The 19757-nt window shown below is 45.8% G+C and overlaps 2 protein-coding genes across 2 annotated transcripts in view; both read right to left on the minus strand.

The window, feature by feature from the left end:
- The window catches only part of LOC119849388 (zinc finger protein OZF-like), an 875044-nt gene that overhangs the window by 666409 nt on the left and 188878 nt on the right, over nt 1–19757 (minus strand). The window lies entirely within an intron of this gene.
- Nucleotides 1–19757, minus strand: part of LOC119849382 — a 167972-nt gene that overhangs the window by 72988 nt on the left and 75227 nt on the right. Inside the window, exons 9-10 of the mRNA XM_038386386.2 lie at nt 1566–1679; nt 3–1203 (exon numbers count right to left, since the gene is read on the minus strand). Coding sequence (XP_038242314.2) covers nt 3–1203; nt 1566–1679 — 1315 coding nt within the window. The remainder of the gene's footprint in view (nt 1–2; nt 1204–1565; nt 1680–19757) is intronic.

Below are 19757 nucleotides of genomic sequence, written 5' to 3' on the forward strand. Positions count from 1 at the left end.
ACTAGTCAAGGCATTTGTTACAGTTCTCTCTCATGTGGATTTTCTGATGTCTAATAAGGTGTGAGCTGTTTTTGAAGCTTTTCCCGCACTCAGAGCACGTGTAGGGCCTCTCTCCTGTGTGGATTCGCTGATGTGTGATGAGGGTTGAGCTCTGATTGAAGCGTTTCCCATGCTCAGAGCATCCATAAGATTTCTCACGTATGTGGATTCTCCGATGTATAATCAGGTCAGAGCTCCGATTGAAGCTTTTCCCACACTCAGAGCATACGTAGGGCCTCTCTCTTGTGTGGATTCGCTGATGTATGATGAGGGTTGAGCTCTGAATGAAGCGTTTCCCACACTCAGAGCATCCATAAGGTTTCTCACCCGTGTGGATTCTCCGATGTATAATCAACTTAGAGCTCCGACTGAAGGTTTTCCCGCACTCAGAGCACGTGTAGGGCGTCTCTCCTGTTTGTATTCTACGATGTCTGATGAGGTGTGATTGCTGACTAAAGCTTTTCCCACACTCAGAGCATGTGAAGAGCGTCTCTCCTGTGTGGATCTTAAAATGTAAGATCAGGTGTGAGTGCTGACTAAAGCTTTTCCCGCACTCAGAGCAGGTGTAGGGCTTCTCTCCTGTGTGGATTCTCCGATGTCTGATAAGGTTTGAGCTCTGATTGAAGCTTTTCCCGCACTCAGCACATGTGTAGGGTGTCTCTCCTGTGTGGATTCTCTGATGTGTGATAAGGTTTGAGCTGCGACTGAAGCTTTTCCCACACTCAGAGCATGTGTAGGGTTTCTCTCCAGTGTGGGTTCTCCAATGCGTGATAAGGGTTGAGCGCTGACTAAAGCTTTTCCCACACTCAGAGCATGTGTAGGGTTTCTCTCCAGAGTGGGTTCTCCAATGTGTGAGAAGGTCTGAGCTTCGGTTTAAGCTTTTCCCACACTCATGGCATGTGTAGCGTGTCTCTTCCAAGTTGATTCTCTCACATGTAATAAGATCTGAGTGGCTACTGAATTTTTCCTCTGGCCTCTGCTGAGTCTCACAGGCTTTTGCTGGGAGTGCACAACTCCCGGAAACATTCCCTTTGGATCTTCCTGATAATGTTCCACGTGGTTCTACTTGCTCAGCATCTTCCTGCTTGGGTTTTTCCTGCTCATTCTCACTCACCATCCCATCACTTGATAGGAGACAGAGAGAATTCAGACATAGGTCATTCCCTGCACCGGAAAGAAAGGAAATCTCAGAGAGAGATGGAAAAAGGGATGAACAAACTAAAATATGGGTGGGAGATATCAAACCTATCAGGAGCTGATTTTCCCCAAACCCTTTCCCAGAGGAGAGAGGAAGGGATCAGTTTTGGTCTGCATCTCACCAGAACACTCAGGGGAAAGCAAGATCGGGGGAGACCTGCTGCCAGTCGTCAGTCTGAATACGTGGGAAGCCATGAGTGACATCTGCCATAATAATTCCATTCTGCAGGGAACTATCCTGAAGTTGGAGAGCTCACGTCTTTGTAGGGCATCCCATATGTTTTCTGCATTCCCAAACAGTTTTTGTGTTGGTTTAACCAATTACTCACCTGTGAAGGCAGCTCTCAGGAGCACTTCTTTCTCAGAGCCCTGGAGGTCTGGGACCCATGGCTCTTCCCCTTGTTCCAGCTGCGAGATCACATCAGGTTTGGAAACTGAAAACCCTACTCCAGGCAAAGAAAACAAGGGAGGTCAGTGAAATTTGTGGGATACTTGTCACAAAGAATATTCCATGGTTTTAATCCCAATTTATTTTTAAGGCAGTAACATTCTTTGGCTCAAGGTGGTAGGATAGTTATTATACTAAATCATAGTCATTGCCTAAGGAGCAACTAACAGTGGGTCCCAATTGTTCTAGGCAAAGTACAAACAGAGAATAGTAGATGGCCCATGGCCTGAAGAATTTACCATCTAAACAGACAAGACAGACACAGAATGGGGGAAGGGGTAGAACCTACTGTTAGAATATAGGTATTCAGGCCTGCCTGTAAAGCTTATACTTTAAGAACTTAGTGTATTTTTATCACTTAGCTACTGAAAAGGGGTATAAAAACAAAAAATCAAGATCACCTGTGTGGGCATTCTCTCACTAGGATAGTCTTAGGCCTTATTATTAGGTAAAGGCCTTTGGCTAAGCAGCAAGGGCAGCCATAAACTGGGAAGTGTACAGTCACATCCTCACATCCCAAACCAGTCACACTGACATAAGGTGGTATTGGGCTGTTAGGAAGACGATAGTGTCTGGATAGTGTCCATCACCACCAGATAAAGAAACAGATCTTAAGATGGTTAACGAAAACTTAAAAAGAAAAGGAGTACTTGTGGCACCTTAGAGACTAACAAATTTATTAGAGCATTATTTATGCTCTAATTTGTTAGTCTCTAAGGTGCCACAAGTACTCCTTTTCTTTTTGCGAATACAGACTAACACGGCTGCTACTCTGAAAGAAAACTTAGTTTGACAGCATCCTTTCTGGCAAGAAATCACTTATCAATGGTTGTGGTTGTGAAACCCTCATTTCTGTATTGTTTTATCTTTATGGCCACCACTTTTACCTTGTTAATCAGTCTGGTTCTCTAACTGTTTCTGTCTGCTATATAAATTAATTTTGCTCGGTGCAAATTAATTAGGGTAGTGGGACATAATTGGTTAGAGAATTATGTTATAACATGTTAGGATTGGTTAGTTAAATTTCAGTACAATCATTGGTTAAGGTATAGCTGAGAATATTACTGTATAAACCTGGTTTCAGAGTAGCAGCCGTGTTAGTCTGTATTCTCAAAAAGAAAAGGAGGACTTGTGGCACCTTAGAGACTAACAAATTTGAGCCTAAGCTTCCGTGAGCTAAAGCTCACTTCATCGGATGCATCTACACTCCTGTTCAGAGACTGATCCTCATTCATACTTCAGTGCACCTCAAGGCACACTGTCATGGATCTGTGCAATGCCTGGGCTTTTAAATTGCCCTTGGGAAGCCTCTGGCTTCAACACTCCTATTTCAACCTGTGAGCTCTGCCAGCAGGTCTAACTCAATGACACTCCTGTTCAGAGATTGTTCCTCAGTCAATGCAGAGCAAGTTTGTACTGTGACACTGGACAGACTGTTAAAACATAGCAGGGTTTATTAGTCAACTGAAACACAGCACTGGAAAGTCCTTAGATTAGGACAGAGAAGCGAAGAAGATAATGTAATCCATACTGGCCAATGCCCTTGAGCCATGCTGCTGTAGAAAATAGTTTGGTTTCTTTTCACTATGCCTGTCCATTTGTCTTCACTCCGGTAGAGCTCCCTGTGTCAGAGACCAGTTCTTCCTGCTCCCAAAAACATAATGAGTCCATGTATGCTTCACTCAGCCAAGCGGAGATCCTCCTATGGACAGGTGACAATTATTCCCTTGTCTTTGTCGGGTATTCCATTGATGTAAGTTGGTCCCAGCCAGTCCTTAGTGACCCATTCATATCACCCGATGACAGCTATGTGAGAAAACACCTCATAACTCCTGCTCTTTGTAATCATAGCAATACCAATCACAGAGGGAAACTGAGGTATGTATTGGCATCATACAAGTATCACCAAAATTCCTACCTCCATCTCACACACACACACACACACACACACACACCTCACAGCCCTTGGAGAGAAAGCAAAGCACAGGAGCTGGACCTTAGTCCAGTGAACACAGTGGAGGACAAGCTGCAATCCTCAAACCTTGGTCAAAAAGGTAAGGCATGTGGGTCCCTACCCATAGAGAGGGGCTGGCTAGAGGCCTGATACCTGAGAGGCATTCCTTGAGCAGACCATGGAGGCACGTCAAACTGTGATATCGCAGAAGCACATTTTGGGGAATTAGGAAATCTAGTGACTCAGGTATAATTGGAGGGAAAATTAAATTCCCCCAGTGTGTGGAGAAGGATGGGGAATTAAACACTAAAATTCAGGAGCAACAGCCTCTAATTCTTCTGGAAAAGGAGAATGTAAGAAACAGGTACGGGGCCATGCAACCTCAGGAGGGCCAGGCTTAAAGATCCAAGGAGCCTGGAGGGAAGACAGCTTGTGGCTGCTGCAGATGAGGAGATGGGGGACAAGACTCTGCAAACTCTAACTCCTGTTGACCCCAACCTAATTTTGGGATCTATGACCACTGTGTCTTGTGGGCAATTTATACTCGCTAGAGGTAAAATGTCCTGATCAGAGTATTGCTTATTAGCTTGGAACATGCGTAGAGTGGCAAGGAGTTGAACATAAACAAATGGGTTATTAAGGGCAGGGACTATACTACAGCCGGGACCAAAGTTTGGAGATTGATCCACCAGTGGTCGATGTAGTGGCTCTAGTAAAGACCCACCAAAACGTCTGCAGGTCGCTCTCCAGTTGACCCCTGTACTCTACCGCTGACGAGAAGAATAAGGTAAGTAGACCCTGCGGCAAATCGACCTAAGGTACATCGACTCAAACTACATTATTCAGGTAGCTGGAGTTGCACAGTGTAGGAGTAGTTATGCTGAAGTCTGGGATTTACCTCAATAGGCGTAAGGAGAGAATCCTAGGTTAGATATTTTGCACCCTCATTTTGAGAGACTAACGAGTAACCACAAACAGGTGCAATTTGCCACAAGATGCTGAAAGAAGGAAGTTTGGGGCGGGCTTTAGCAATTAGGATGCTATGCAGTGTCTCAGCAGTTGGACCGCATTCATATAATTAACTGTGAGTAGCCATGTACAAGGGCAAGTTGTACCCCAATACATAATCTTATAGGAGTAAAAATTGTACAGGCTATACTACCACCCTGTGACATCATCAACAAAGTGCCCATTTGTGCCTGGGGAGGGGCCCTGCTATGGGAGGGAGGAATGCAGCAAGGACTGAGGATCGGTGGCCAGGGTCCATGTGCATAGACATGGGGAGGTTATATGAAGAGGGGGGTAATGAGTGGGAGAGGGAGGTCAAGAGTTAAAATAATATTTGGCTGGAAAAACGTTTAATGAAGTGAAACTGAACAAAAATAAAACTGGAGTGTAGGCTCTAAAGCAACAAGGCTTGGGTAGGGATTCGGGGTTAAAGGTCTGGGATCCCCCACAGCTCTACATCCCCAAACCTCTCCACCCTCCCACTGACTTACTCAGCCCACTTCCTGGGTGCCTTTCCTCCACACTCCCCTTCCCTTCTTCCCATTACTCCCAGCCGGCGCCACCTCCCAGCACCGTGGGAACTTCTTGTGATCCTCCTCATCTCTCACTATCTCATTCCTCCCTGCTGCTTCTGAGCTCTAACCCTGCACACACCCTCCCCATCTCCTGGCACCCCAGAATTATCTGCTCTCCCCCTTCTCCTCCCCTCCCACTGCTCTGCTCTCCCTTCACCCGTGGGGTCCTGAATGGCAACATTATTCACTCTCCTATCAAAAGAGGAGCTCATCTGACTGTCACACAAGCCATGCATGAGTCATACACCCATTTATTCAATTTAGAATTCTACAGATGATATATTTTCCTCTTAAAATGAGAAAAAGGCATGAAAGCTACAGTTATTAATGTAGCCAATAAGGATACATTAAATGCAATTTTAAAATGACTGACAGCACCAAAAAGGCACATGTCCAAAAATTATACTAGTGGGTGGGAGATAAGGCAAAAAAAGGGGGGGCAAGGAAACTTGTCAAAATATCTATGATGAATAAATGTATAAAGTTATTACAACTCAGGTTCTTTAGAGACCCCACAGCTTCTAATAACCAAAGGCACAGGACTCCTTACCCAGCAAGACCACAGTCTCATAGTTGTCCTGCATGACATCCCTGTAGAGGGCTCTCTGAATGGGGTCCAGCAGAGCCCATTCCCCCTTGGTGAAATACACAGCTACCTCCTCAAAACTCACCAGCCCCTGAAAGAGAAAGAGTCCAATACTCAGTACCTGCTGCCCCAGTCACAACCCCACTATTCACAGAACAGGACCACCAGGTAAATGGAAGTAGCGTGAGGCACATGTTAACAGAGTCCCAGCCCACCTTGCTTAGAGCAGTCAGGAGGCATCAGAGGGTAGAAAGAGAGAACTTTGTGTCTCCCAGCTGGCAGACACAGACAGGGTCTTCACATTTATCACACAGCTACTAGCTAGAGCTTGATATAGGAGATGGGGCTGTCTCTGGACCCTGGTGGTGGCTCCCTGGTAGGAATCCTAACACTCTCCAAATAAAATATATGGAAAAAAGGGGAAGTCAAGTGTAAAGAATATAAGTTAGAAGGTCAGAATTGTAGAAAATTGGTCAGTGAAGCTATCAAATCAGTGATCAATCAATGAAAATAAGAAGGAAGTTTTTAAAAGTATATTAAGTACAAAATTAATCCTACCAATAGTAGTGATAAATGGCTAGACAGAAATGGCAGAATTATCAAAAATAATGCAGAAGAAGTAAAAGCGTTCAATAAATATTTCTGTCCTGGATTTGAAGAAAAACAGATGATCTACTCATATCATAAGATGTTGATACAAACATGACACATGCACACAAATAGGAAAATCATATTCAGGAAATCATAACAATTTCCCCACAGGAGTTTTCCCTGCTAATGGACATTTTAGGTTCTGCCACACTGTGAAGCATAGAGTGACCTTATTCCAGTATAGGCCTAGCTCCCTCCCACCAGGGTGTAATCCTCTGAGACAGGGTGAAACCCTCCCAGTAACAGAATCTTTCGATTCCAGTTATAAAGTTTGCAGATGATACCAAGCTGGGAGAGGTTACAAGTGCTTTAGAGGATAGAATTATAATTCAAAATGATCTGGACAAACTGGAGAAATCATCTGAAGTATACAGGATGAAATTCAATAGGGAAAAATCCAAAGCACTTCACTTAGGAAGGAACAATCAGTTGTCCTGAAAGCCACTGGCAGAAAGTTGTCCTCTCCCTGGCCTACGGGGGTTAGCAGTGACACAGAGATCCCTTGGTCTTTGCCAGTAGTTCTCACCTGAGACCTGACAAACCCATCACACCTCTCTGAGGATGGTCATATGAGGTGTCTTCAGAATGCTCATAACTGCTCAAGACTAATAACGACTGAGAGATCAATATATGGGTCATATGTAACGAAAGAAGCATTTATATTGAAAATCTACTTTATGGACTTGGAATGGAAAATCAATTACCGAGAGGTAACAGGCCCTGGGACTGGCCCATCCACCCAAGAGGGAGTAATCACTTCTCAAGAGTCAGCTGGCAAGGTAACGCAAGGCTCAAGTGACCAGCCTTGCTCCCTCCCAAACTATCAATGGAAAACCATGGAGGCACCACCAAACAACTGAAACTGGGGTGTGGGACCTCAAGATAACACAAACTTAATCATCTGAATTCCAAAATATGAATAGCTTAAAGGCATATGTCACCCGTATATGGTGTGGAGGGGCAGGGCAGCATATATAGGGGGCTTGTTTGGAGGAGGGGCAGACTGGGCAGAGCTAGGGCATGGCTGGACCAGGGGCAGGAGGCCCAGGTCAATGTGCAGATCAGGCTACATCAGGCCCAAGGTGACATGCACCATACTGTATGCTACTGTTGCTGCCTGTAATATGTGTGTGCAGCAGCCTAGGACAGCAGACAGCTACTGGGTCCTATAGTGCTAAGAGAGGGCTGGATAGGATGGACAAGAAGGGGAGGTTGAACGAGAAATGCTGGCAGGAGGAGGAGGAGGAGAAAGAGAGAGAGATAAACACCAGTCTTCTCTCATGTACTTAGTTACTGTAACCACCATGTGTTTAAACTGTCAAGATCTTTGGGCACAGACTATGTCGGAGTTTGCTCTCACTGGCTGGGTTACCAACTGCTCAAGACAAACACTTGAAAGAAGGGGAGACGGAGCTGGAAATGCTGGCAGGAGGAGGAGGTGGAGAAGGAGAGAGACATTTGAAAGCATAACCATTATTCCCATTCCACCATACTAAAAAGTACAGGAGAGCTGCACTTTAGAATCACCCAGCAACTACATGGAAAGAGCACTGGACAGGGACAATTCCTTGGCTCTACCATAGCCCTGCTGGGTGATCTTGGGTAAGTCATTGTACTGCTCTCTGCCTCTGATTGCAAACTTCTTTTAGACCCACAACTGACTATAGCGTTGCTAACTCCTCCAGCCAACGTTGCTCTGTGCAAAAAGCTAGGAAATTCACTTCCAAAAAATGATAATTCAGGATTTAAGGTTGCCCAGAGATGTCTGGTGCCCCTCAAGAAGAGATCAGCAAAACTCAAACTTTTAATAATCAGGAAATGCAGAGATAAGGTACTTACGAATGTGACCCTAAATCTGACCAACATGAGCAATGAGCCTTCTTTTACTCCAACACCACACCTATGTGCACCCAGCCATTTGAGATAGTGCCTGTCAGGGTTCCCTGCCCACTCTGAACTCTAGGGTACAAATGTGGGGACCCGCATGAAAGACCCCCTATTTCTACTAGCTTAGGTTAAAAACTTCCCCAAGGTAGAAATTCCTTTTGCCCTTGGACGGTATGCTGCCACCACCAAGTGATTTAAACAAACATTCAGGGAGGGCCACTTGGAGCCCTATCTCCCCCAAAATATCCTCCCAAGCCCTTCATCCCCTTTTCTGGGGAGGCTTGAGAATAATATCCTTACCAATTGGTTACAAAGTGAGCACAGACCCAACCCCTTCGGTCTACAGGACACTGAAAAATCAATCCAGTTCTTAAAAGAAGAATTTTATTTAAAAAAAAGGTGAAATAATCACCTCTAGAATCAGGATGGAAGATAACTTTACAGGGTAACAAAAGATTCACAAACACAGAGGAGCTCCCTCTAGGCTTAGTTTCAAAGTTACAGAAAACAGGAATAAACCTCCCTGTAGCAAAGGGAAAAGTCACAAGCTATAAACAAAATATAATCTAACACGCCTTGCCTTATTTACTTACTCTTTTTGCAATACTGAGACTCATTTTAAGATGATTTTAGGAGAAGGAGTTTTCCCCAGAGAACACACAAACAAAGCATAAACAAATCCTCCCACCCCAAATTTGAAAGTATCTTCTTTCCCCATTGGTGCTTTTGGTCAGGGGCCAACCAGGTTATTTGAGGTTCTTAATCCTTTACAGGTAAGGAGGAATTCTAGGCTACCCTTTGCTGTATGGTTATGACATGCCCCCTAAATCACAGATGGTACTGGACAGCCTATACCACATTGGCTGTGATTTCTTCCTGGAGCTCCGTGTCAATGGAGTGGTATGCCTGTTCAGTCAGTCCTGGGGTGGCTTAGAACATCGGCCCAAATCTAGTGCACAGCTCCTTGATCTGCTGGCACTGCATATGTCCGAGGGTCATTGAGAGATTCACCTCTTCCACACCACTGTCACTTTTTCCTTGGTAGTAGACATCTTCAGGCCACTCAACGTCATCTCCTCCCTGGGCTGTAAACTGACAAACCTTTAATTCCTTGGAATAAAAGGGCTTTAGAGAATTAACATGGTACACTTTAGGCTTTCGTCTGGAGCTGGGGGATGCTATGGGATAGTTAACAGCTCCTAGGCGCTCTTGGACCGTAAATGGCCCCTCCCATGATGCTTCCATCTTATGGGCCTGGAGAGCCTTCAAGACCATGACCTGGTCCCCTACTTTGAGGGAATGCTCTCTGGCATGATCATCATACCAGGCTTTTTGCTGTTCCTGAGCATCTTTTAGGTTTTCTCTAGGAAGGGCTAAAGAGATTCGGAGGATGTTTTGTAGGTTGTTTACAAAGTCCAGAATGTTAATTCCTGGAGAAGGCGAAAACCTCTCCCGTTGCTGCTTCATCAACTGTAATGGCCCTTTAACCTCACGACCGTACACAAGTTCAAATGGTGTAAACCCTAAACTGGGATGTGGTACAGCCCTGTAGGCAAAAGAGCAACTTATGCCACACTAGGTCCCAATCATTGGAGCGCTCATTTATGTATCATGGTCCCCGAAGTTCCATTAAACTTCTCCACTAGGCCATTTGTTTGATGGTGGTAAGGGGTGGCAACCAAGTGATTCACCCCATGAGCTTCCCAAAGACTTTTCATGGTCCCTGCCAGGAAATTAGTTCCCGAATCTGTAAGGATGTCGGAGGGCCAACCTACCCTGGCAAAAATGTCTGTTAATGCCTGGCATGCACTTTTAGCCCTGGTGTTGCTTAGAGCTTCTGCTTCTGGCCATCGGGTGGCAAAATCCATGAAAGTCAGTATGTACTGCTTTCCTCTGGGTGTCTTTTTCGGGAAAGGACCCAGAATATCCACAGCTACTCACTGAAATGGGACCTCAATTATGGGGAGTGGCTGGAGAGGGGCTTTGACCTGGTCTTGGGGTTTTCCCACTCTTTGGCACACCTCATAAGACTGGATATAGGTAGAAATGTCCTTGCCCATTCCCTCCCAGTGGAAGGACTTCCCCAAACGGTCTTTGGTCCTCTTCACCCCAACATGGCCACTAGGATAATCATAGGCTAAGCTCAAGAGCTTTACCCGGTACTTAGTTGGAACTATCCGCTCTCTCTGAGGATGCCAGTCTTCCTGATGCCCACCAGAAAGAGTTTCCTTGTACAGAAGTCCTCTTTCTACAACAAACAGGGATTGATTAGAAGAGCTGAGAGGTGGTGGGTTGCTCCGTGCTGCCATCCAAACTCCCTGGAGGCTTTCATCTGCTTCCTGCTTGGCCTGGAACTGTTCCCTTGATGCTGGAGACATCAGTTCCTCATTGGATTGTGGATTTGGGCTTGGTCCCTCTGGAAGCGATGTAGGTGATGGGGTTGTTTCGGTTGACTGTGAACCGCTCTCCGCTGGTGCACTATGTTGTATTTCAGGCTCCAGCTGAGCCTCTTGCGTAGGTTTATCTGCTCCTGCCAGTGCAGGCTCGGTGGTGCCCTCTGGTGCTGGAGTTGTAGGTGGGATTGCAAGCACTGGATTCAGTACTGGCAATGGTTCTGGTGCTGGTTGCTCCACCAGTTCTGGTTCTGGGACTGGATCCACTATGGCTGTTGCAGTCATTGGCAGGGGATCCGGTTCCACCACCTCCATCTTGGTCTCTGGTAACACAGACGGACCCCTGGTGGAAGGCTCAGGAACAGGGATAGGTATGAAAGCTTGATTAGCCTTGCTGCGGGTGACCATTCCCACCCTCTTGGCTAGCTTCACATTGTTGGCCAAGTCTTCACCCAGCAGCATGGGAATGGGATAATCATCATAGAATAAAAAAAGTCCACATTCCTGATCATCCCTTATACTGGACAGGCAACTTGTCTGTAGGCAAATCAAGAGTTAGATTTGAAAGGTTGAATAGTCACTTGGGCCTCTGGGCTGATTAAGTTTGGATCCACTCAGGATTGGTGGATAGCTGACACCTACGCTCCAGTGTCCTTCCACACGATAACTTCCTTCCCTCCCACACTCACAGTTTCCCTTCGCTCTGGGAGGCATCTGGGCCTGAGGACCTTTGGTGTGACCTGGTGCAATGAACTGTAACCTGTTGGTTCACTCTTTTTTGAAACATTGAGACTCATTTTAGGATGATTTTAGGAGAAGGAGTTTTCTGAGCTGATGCTTCTCTGCTTCCTCAGAGAACATAAACAAAGCCTTCCCCACTCCCCGCCCCAGATTTGAAAGTATCTTCTTTCCCCATTGGTGCTTTTGGTCAGGTGCCAACCAGGTCATTTGAGGTTCTTAACCCTTTACAGGTAAGAAGGAATTCTAGGCTACCCTTAGCTGTATGGTTATGACGGTGCCTATCACTAAAGTACTAGGGAAAATGACAACCAGGGCACAAAATAAAGCACTTTATCTTTGCTAAGACGGAATTTGGTTTTAGGTGAGCTGCACCATACAGGAGCTACTGACACTTGTTCTACACTCAGATACTGAGCCTGTTCCCCAGAAAAAGCTACACACTTGGTCAATTGAACACCTCTTCACCCCTTTTTACAACTCTCATCCTCTCACACAAGTTCCAGCTGACATTCTACATTCACTTACCCATTGTTAAGCAAACAGACGGCTCTAAGCTCCTATCTCACTGCTGATCATTCCCATGGCAAGCAGTCTGCCGTTTCCTCCTGACAACATACCCAGCTCAGTGCAGAAATGATACAGACTGGAAGCTCAAGGTACACATGCACCTCTTTCCTTTCATTGCACACACGGGGGACTCAGACCCAGATCTCCTCATATCACAATCACACCTCCACCAATTCGTTCTAACTATTGTCGCTACCTTTCAGTGCAGCTACACCTAACACAGTGAGTGCTGCTGGAGTGCAGGCAGAGAACGCCCAGTGGCTGTTGCCAGCTCCAGGGGGCAGAGTTAAGGTTGCACTGGCATGCACATTAGCTCTGTATTTCCAAGTTTTTGGAGGTTTGACTTTTGCTGAACTTGACATTCTGGCAGGGCCCAGCATACTGCTTGGCAACCTGCATTAATGAAGGTGTCAGTGACTAGATGAATGTTTAGTAAATACCCAGAAAGTGATGGGTCCCCATCCCTACCTGCCATTCACACAGGTAGCAGCAAAGCCCGGGGCAAGGCAACTTTCAGAGGCTAAGAGAAGGGGATAGAGCTTACAGTTTCTCTGCCAGTCAGGAAGGGGTAGCAGCGCAGGAAGACTGGCAGCTGATAGTTGGAGGGGTGAAGACATTTGGGGTAGGGTGGGAGCAGAAGCAGCTGGGACTGGGTAACCGGGGGCAGGTCAGTCTCCATGGGGGACACTTGCTCCTCCTGTGCCCCTTCCACAGCCTCTTGTGAATAAAGAATGACCACTCTGTCCCCACCTCCAGAGGCAGCCGTGTCTCAGGACTCTCCCAAGTTGCACCCACTAACTCTCTTCCCATTTGGGGTATAGCTCAGGGCAACAATTTCCCACCAAGATGAACCCAGCTGACTGCAGCTGTTCTGGTGCCACAGGGGCCTTTGGTGGGTGAAAGGCAGAACTTCTGCAGAAAAAAAAAATTCTGTGCTGGACGTGTTGTAGCCATGTTGGTCCCAGGATATCGAAGAGAGGGATTTTTAATTGGTTCTAAAAGAAATTACCTCACCCATCTTGTCTCTCCTAGAGATCTGAAAGTGGTAGAAGGAGACAAACAGGAAGATAGAGCTCAGGACTCTAAACCAAACATTTTCAATCCCCTGGAAGAAACTACATTTCCCATCTGCCCATGGATGGGTGTGTGTTTTATATGAGGGACCACCCCATTCCTCTCACAGCAGCAAGGGGAGACTGCAACGAGCCCCAGAGCGTCCTTCCCTACCCTGGGATGTGAAGAATCCTTGTGCCTTAGGTTCCACACTGGCCAAAGGAGTTTACTAGTACTCCTTCCCCCGACTCCCAGGGGCAGCCAGGGATAATTAGTGGGTTATGGGAATTAGAAGATGAAAATTCATTAAGAACAATGATATCTGTACGTTTATTATTAAATCCCCAGACACCCACCAATCCTTGTCCTTCTTCTGATGAGCTATACATACGTAAGGGACTCAGCTACTGATCCTGCAGTGAGTTCCTGCTCTTCCCCACTTTCTCTAGCAGTACTTTTAAGAACAGGCCAGGGAAACATGTAAATACTTTGAACCAAATTCCAGAAGCTGCTGAGTATGCACAAATTAAAATGAAACCAAGGTTCCGTCTCTCCAAGGACCTGGCCCCTAGTGCAAAATTATAGACACTCCCCAGAAATCTGAAACAGCCACTTCATAACTGATTGAATGGTAGTTATCTATTGAATTCTGGGAATTACCAATAAAAGAAACAACCCAGTGAAGGTGTGACATTATTGATATAAGCTGGGACCGTACAGATCATTGTTGCAACCAAAGTCCTGTAGTGGCACCAAATCTTGTATAAAGGGAGTCAAATAAGGTGTCCAAGACAAGGTTATGGTTTGCTGGTTATGATTACGCTATCTGTTTGCATGTATCATTTTTGTATTTAAAGATATAAGTATTGGCTCTATACTGTCTGTAGTTCAAACTTGTGCTATGCTTCTGGGTGACACACCAGACAAGTTGGTGTCATCTCTGCCTAGCCTGCTTGATGGTCTATTAAAGACGATCAGTTATACAACTGACCCATTGAGAGAAGGCAGACATGCCTTGTGTCTCAGCAAGGTCTACAGGAATATGCCTATGGAGAGAACTCTGAGGTTTTTCCAGGCCATGTGATGGATGGCTTGTCTTTGGAACAAAGAAAGAAAGACCACATGGCAAGAGAATATAAAAAGCTGCTGCAGCTCCTCCATCTGGTCTTCAATCCTGCTTCTTACCTCTGGAGGGATTTTGCTACACTGAAGCTTTGAACCAAGGACTGAAAGACCCATCCCAGCTGTGGATGTTCTCCAGAGACTTGATTTGAACCTGCAGTTTATTCCATCACTGCCGCAAGCCTGAACCAAGAATTTTGCCATTACTGTATGTAATTGATTCCATTTAACCAATTCTAGCTCTCATCTATATCTTTTTCCTTTTATGACTAAACCTTTAGATTTTAGATTCTAAAGGATTGGCAACAGCGTGATTTGTGGGTAAGATCTGATTTGTATATTGACCTGGGTCTGGGGCTTGGTCCTTTGGGATCGAGAGAACCTTTTTTCTTTTACTGGGGTATTGGTTTTCATAACCATTTGTCCCCATAACGAGTGGTACTGGTGGTGATACTGGGAAACTGGAGTGTCTAAGGGAATTGCTTGTGTGACTTGTGGTTAGCCAGTGGGGTAAAACCAAAGTCTTCTCTGTTTGGCTGGTTTGGTTTGCCTTGGTGTGCATAGAAACCCCAGCCTTGGGCTGTAACTGCCCTGCTTTAAGCAAATTTAAGCAATTTGTCCTGAATTGGCACTCTTGGTTGGGTCCCACCAGAACCAGCATTGTTACAGGTGATACCATGAGAGAAAGATCTCATGTCTCTTTACAAATCGGTATAATCTAATTTGGGACTTTATACAGTGAAATGCCTTATTCATAGCCCTATGGCAATTGCCTGGTGTCACTACGGGGCAGAATTAAGGTTGGGTTCGATAGCTGTGAATTTCCATCCCCTAGCATATTGTGATTGCTATTAAGTGGGTTTTGCAAAATTCATTGTCTCTATTTCTTTCTTTTCATTTCAATAGATTATATTGATATTTATTTTTAAGCCCTTGTTCAGTGTTTACAATTTCAATGTTCAGATCTGTGGGAAGATATTGGGGTGGTCAGATAACAATTAAGTAATTACAGTAAATGTTGAGATTCAAAAAGCCAAATCTTTATAACTGTTCAAACAGAAATTGTCAATGTCACATGCAAAATATACAGTTTCAACAGCCTGTGACAGGGTCGGGCCAGATGGCTATAGTATAGTAATAGAAGGCAGATATATTAGCCCCAGGCTAAGTAGGTCCCTTTTCCCTGGGTAAGGTAACAGGGAAGGTTCCAGAACAATTAGGAACCTTATGGAGACAATTAAGACAGGCTGATTAGAACATCTGCAGCCAATCAAGAAGCGGCTAGAATCAATTAAGGCAGGCTAATCAGGGCACCTGGGTTTTAAAAAGGAGCTCACTTCAGTTTGTGGTGTGCATGTGAGGAGCTGGGAGCAAGAGGCACTAGGAGCTGAGAGTGAGAACGTGGACTGTTGGAGGACTGAGGTGTACAAGCATTATCAGACACCAGGAGGAAGGGCCTATGGTGAGGATAAAGAAGGTGTTGGGAGGAGGCCAGGGGGAAGTAGCCCAGGGAGTTGTAGCTGTCGCACAGCTGTTCCAGGAGGTGCTCTAGACAGCTGCATTCCACAGGGCCCTGGGCTGGAACCCGGAGCAGAGGGCGGACCAGAGTTCCCCCCAAATCCTCCCAACTCCTGGTCAGACACAGGAGGAGTCGACCTGGACTGCAGGTTCAGAAAAAAGGCCAAGTTGAGGGCTGCTGTGAAGCTCCAAGGCAAGCAAATCTGCCAATAAGTGCAAGACCCACCAAGGTACAGCAGGACCTTTGTCAGAATCTGTAAATCAAACTCTACTTTCTCCAGAAGCATTTTTGTATTTTACCTATACAAATAAATTTTCATGTGTCTGTGTGTACAGTGAAATCAACATTTACTACAATTTATTAATAAAATCCAATCCTTAAGTGTACTTTTAAGTAATGAAGTATTTTAATTCTTTCACTTCCTAGACTGTAATGCTTCCTTTCAGGATAATTACATCCTCCCTGTGATGTATTTTACTCTCAGTACTGTAACGGCATTGTGATGTAGCTCCTGTCTGGGAGCTCTGCTGAGGCCAGTGGCATTATGATCAGAAGGTGACACTCTGACACATGAGCAGAGACACATAGGGGAGGGTGGAGGATGAGGTAACATGGAGGCTACCAGGGTTGAACATGGCCTTACAGAGTGTGGGGAGCAAACTCCCTCTCAGCCTCTCCTCTCTTCCACCTCCCAGAGTCAGTAACTGATAAATCATTCCCTGAAATCTAAAGATCCCAAGTATGTGAGACAGTGATTAACGCAGGTGCCTAAGGGGCTGCAGCGCCAACCCCCTGCCTGCACAAGGAGGATGAAGAACTGCAGTAGAAATGGGTTAGGCTGGAAGAGAGCACAGCTCATGTGGGACTGAGAGCTGATTCGACCAAGAGGCCAGAACTCATGGGGGTTTGGGACAAGAAGTTAACAGCACTGGGTACAGGCACTTCTGTGTATTTTCCCCCTGTTTACCAGAGATCAGTCTTGGGACCAATCTAATTCAGCATTTTTATTAGTGACCTTGGCACAAAAGGTAGGGGTGTGACACAAAGCTGGGAGGGATTGCCAATATGGAGGAGGACAGGAATATCATACAAGAAGATCTGCATGACCTTGAAAGCTGGAGTAATAGAAATGGAATGAAAATTAATAGTGCAAAATTATGCATTTAGGGACCAACAACAAGAATTTTTGCAATAAGCTGAGGATTTATCAGTTGGAAGTGACAGAGGAGGAGAAAGACCTGGGTATATTGGCTGATGACAGGATAATTATGAGCTGCCAATGGGATGCAGACGTGAAATAGGTTAATGCAGTCCTAGGATGCATCAGGTGAGGTATTTCCAGGAGACAGAGGGAAGGGTTAGTCCTGTTATACAAGGCACTGATGAGACCTCATCTGAAATACTGTGGGCAATTCTCGTCTCCCATGTTTAAGGAGGATGAATTCAAAGTGGAACAGGTACAGAGAAGGGCTACTAGGATGATCTGAGGAATGGAAAATTTACCTTATGAGAAGAGACTCGAAGAGCTTGCCTTGTGTAGCCAAACCAAAAGGAGGCTGAGGGGAGATATGATTGCTGTCTATAAATATACCAGAAGGATTAATACCAGGGAAGGAGAGGAGCTCTTTAGGTTAAGCACCAATGTTGGCACTAGAACAAATGGATACCGGCCATCAATAAAAGTTTTGGCTTGAAGTTAGGCAAAGGTTTCTAACCATCAGAGTGAAGTTTTGGAACAACCCCCAAGGGGAGCAGTAGGGGCAAAAAAACCTAACTGGCTTCAAGACTGAGCTTGATACCTTTATGGAGGGGATGGTAGGATGGAACTGCCTACAATGGCAGGTAGCCAATCTGCAACTACTAGAAGCAAATATCTCCAAAGGTCGGTGATGGGACACTAGATGGGGAGGGCTCCGAGTTACTACAGAGACTTCTTTCCCAGGTGTCTGGCTGCTGGGTCTTCCCCACATGCTCAGGGTCTAATTGATTGCCATATTTGGGGATGGGAAGGAACTTTGCCCAGACTTAGATTGGCAGAGATCCTGAGGTGGGGTTTTTTTTTTTTGGCCTTCCTCTGCAGCATGGGGCATGGCATGGGTCATTTGTAGGTTAAAACTACTGTAAATGGTGGATTTTTTTTGTAACTTGAAGTCTTTAAATAATGATTTGAGGACTTCATTAACTCAGCCAGTGGCTAGGGGTCTATTACAGGAGTGGGTGAGGGAAGTTCTGTGGCCTGCCATGTGCAGGAGCTCAGACTGGATGATCATGATGGTCCCATCTGGCCTTAAAGTCTGAGTTAAAAACTTGCATTGCACAGACACTGATGAAGATCAGGGCCCCATCATGCTGTGCATGCTGTGCTCGGACTGAGATCAGCACCCTCATAGTGCTGGGCACTCTACAGACAGAGAAGGACAGTCCTTCCCTCAAAGAGATCACAATCCAAGTAAACAATGGGTAGGAGGAAAACAGAGAGGGGCTAGGACTTCCTCAAGCTTACCAAGCAGGTCAGTGACAGAGCTAGGAACAGACCCTGCTAACTCCAGAGCCCCCTCACCCGCAGCTTGGAAAGGTCCGCAGACCCCACTGTATTAGGCTAGAGGAAGAGGTGGTTTGTCCATGGATACACAAGCTGTCTTTGCAGGGCAGCTCAGCTGCAGTCCCTGCACACAGCTGGGGAGGTGTCCCCTAGGTCAGGAGAAGTCAGTGTCCAGTTCTTTGGGGCTGTGCTCCTGGCTCATATCTCCACCAATCACTGCTGCCCCTCTGTTACCAGCTGCACTATTCAGCCAGCCCCAGCCATCAGTGAGGTCACTGTCCCCCATCACACCCAAACCTTCCAACTGGGACATGGTGCACCAGTGCTAATCAGAGTGCACTGGTGTAAATTCTGTCTATACTAAGAGTTTGCACCAGTGTGTAAAACACCAGTGTCGCAGAGACCGTTAGTGCCCAAAACAGCCGTCCGGTGGCACTAGAGCTGGGATCTGTTTCTAGCTCTGTCACGGACAACCTGTGCGACCTTGGACACATCAGTGTTTCTCCTCCCAACTTTAGTCTATTTACGCAGCTGCCAACTCACTGCGGTCTCCTCTCTCTCTCTCCAGAGCTGCTCACCACTAAAATCTGTGTGGGTGTCCCCAGAGCCAAGGTAGTTCAGCTCTGGAATAGTCTTACAAGGGTGGCTGTGGAGTCTATTTCCTGGAAGTTTTTAAAAACAGGAAAGACAAACCAATGTCAGAGATAATCTACATGCACTTGGTCCTGCCTTGACAGAGAGAGCTGGACTTGATGGCATCATGAGGTCCTTTCCAGCCCTACATTTCTAGGACGCTATGCAATATATATGTAGAAAAACACAACACAGAGAATAAAACCCACCACAACATAGTGTCAGGCAATTCCGAAGGAAAAGAAATTAAAAAAGCAACACTACCCTCCACAGCATAAAATGACAATACAAAGGAAAAGAAAGCAACACAGTGCAAACTAACACACCCTAGGACAAAAGTACACAATGGAAAGGAGCTCAACTCAAACCAACACAACACAGGCACCAAACAAGCTGAGGCAAAACAATGCACCATAAAACTCTGCAAAACAACATGGTGTATCACACTTCCAATTGGCACCAAGGAAAACAGCTCAGCGTAGAACATGACACAGGACATAAGAGAATTATTTCAATGTAGGCATGGAAAGGATCTTGAGAAGTCGTCTATTCAAGCCTTGTGTGGTGAGGCAGGACCAAGTACCCCTAGACATTCCCAGACTGGTGTACCTCTAACCTGATCTTAAAAACCTCCAATGAAGGAAATGTCACAGCCTCCCTTGGAAGCCAATGCAAGGCAAACTCTCACATCAAAACAACACTGTACACACGCACGCTGGGCTTGGGGTTAAGGGGAGAGGCAAGAATTCAAACAATCTGGGTTCAGATCCCAATTTTGCCCCAAATTCTCCATGCAAACTTGAACAAATTACTTCAGCTCTGCGAGCATCAGTTTCCCCATC

The sequence above is a fragment of the Dermochelys coriacea genome, chromosome 28, assembly GCF_009764565.3.
Source record: "Dermochelys coriacea isolate rDerCor1 chromosome 28, rDerCor1.pri.v4, whole genome shotgun sequence".
NCBI lineage: Eukaryota > Metazoa > Chordata > Testudines > Dermochelyidae > Dermochelys > Dermochelys coriacea.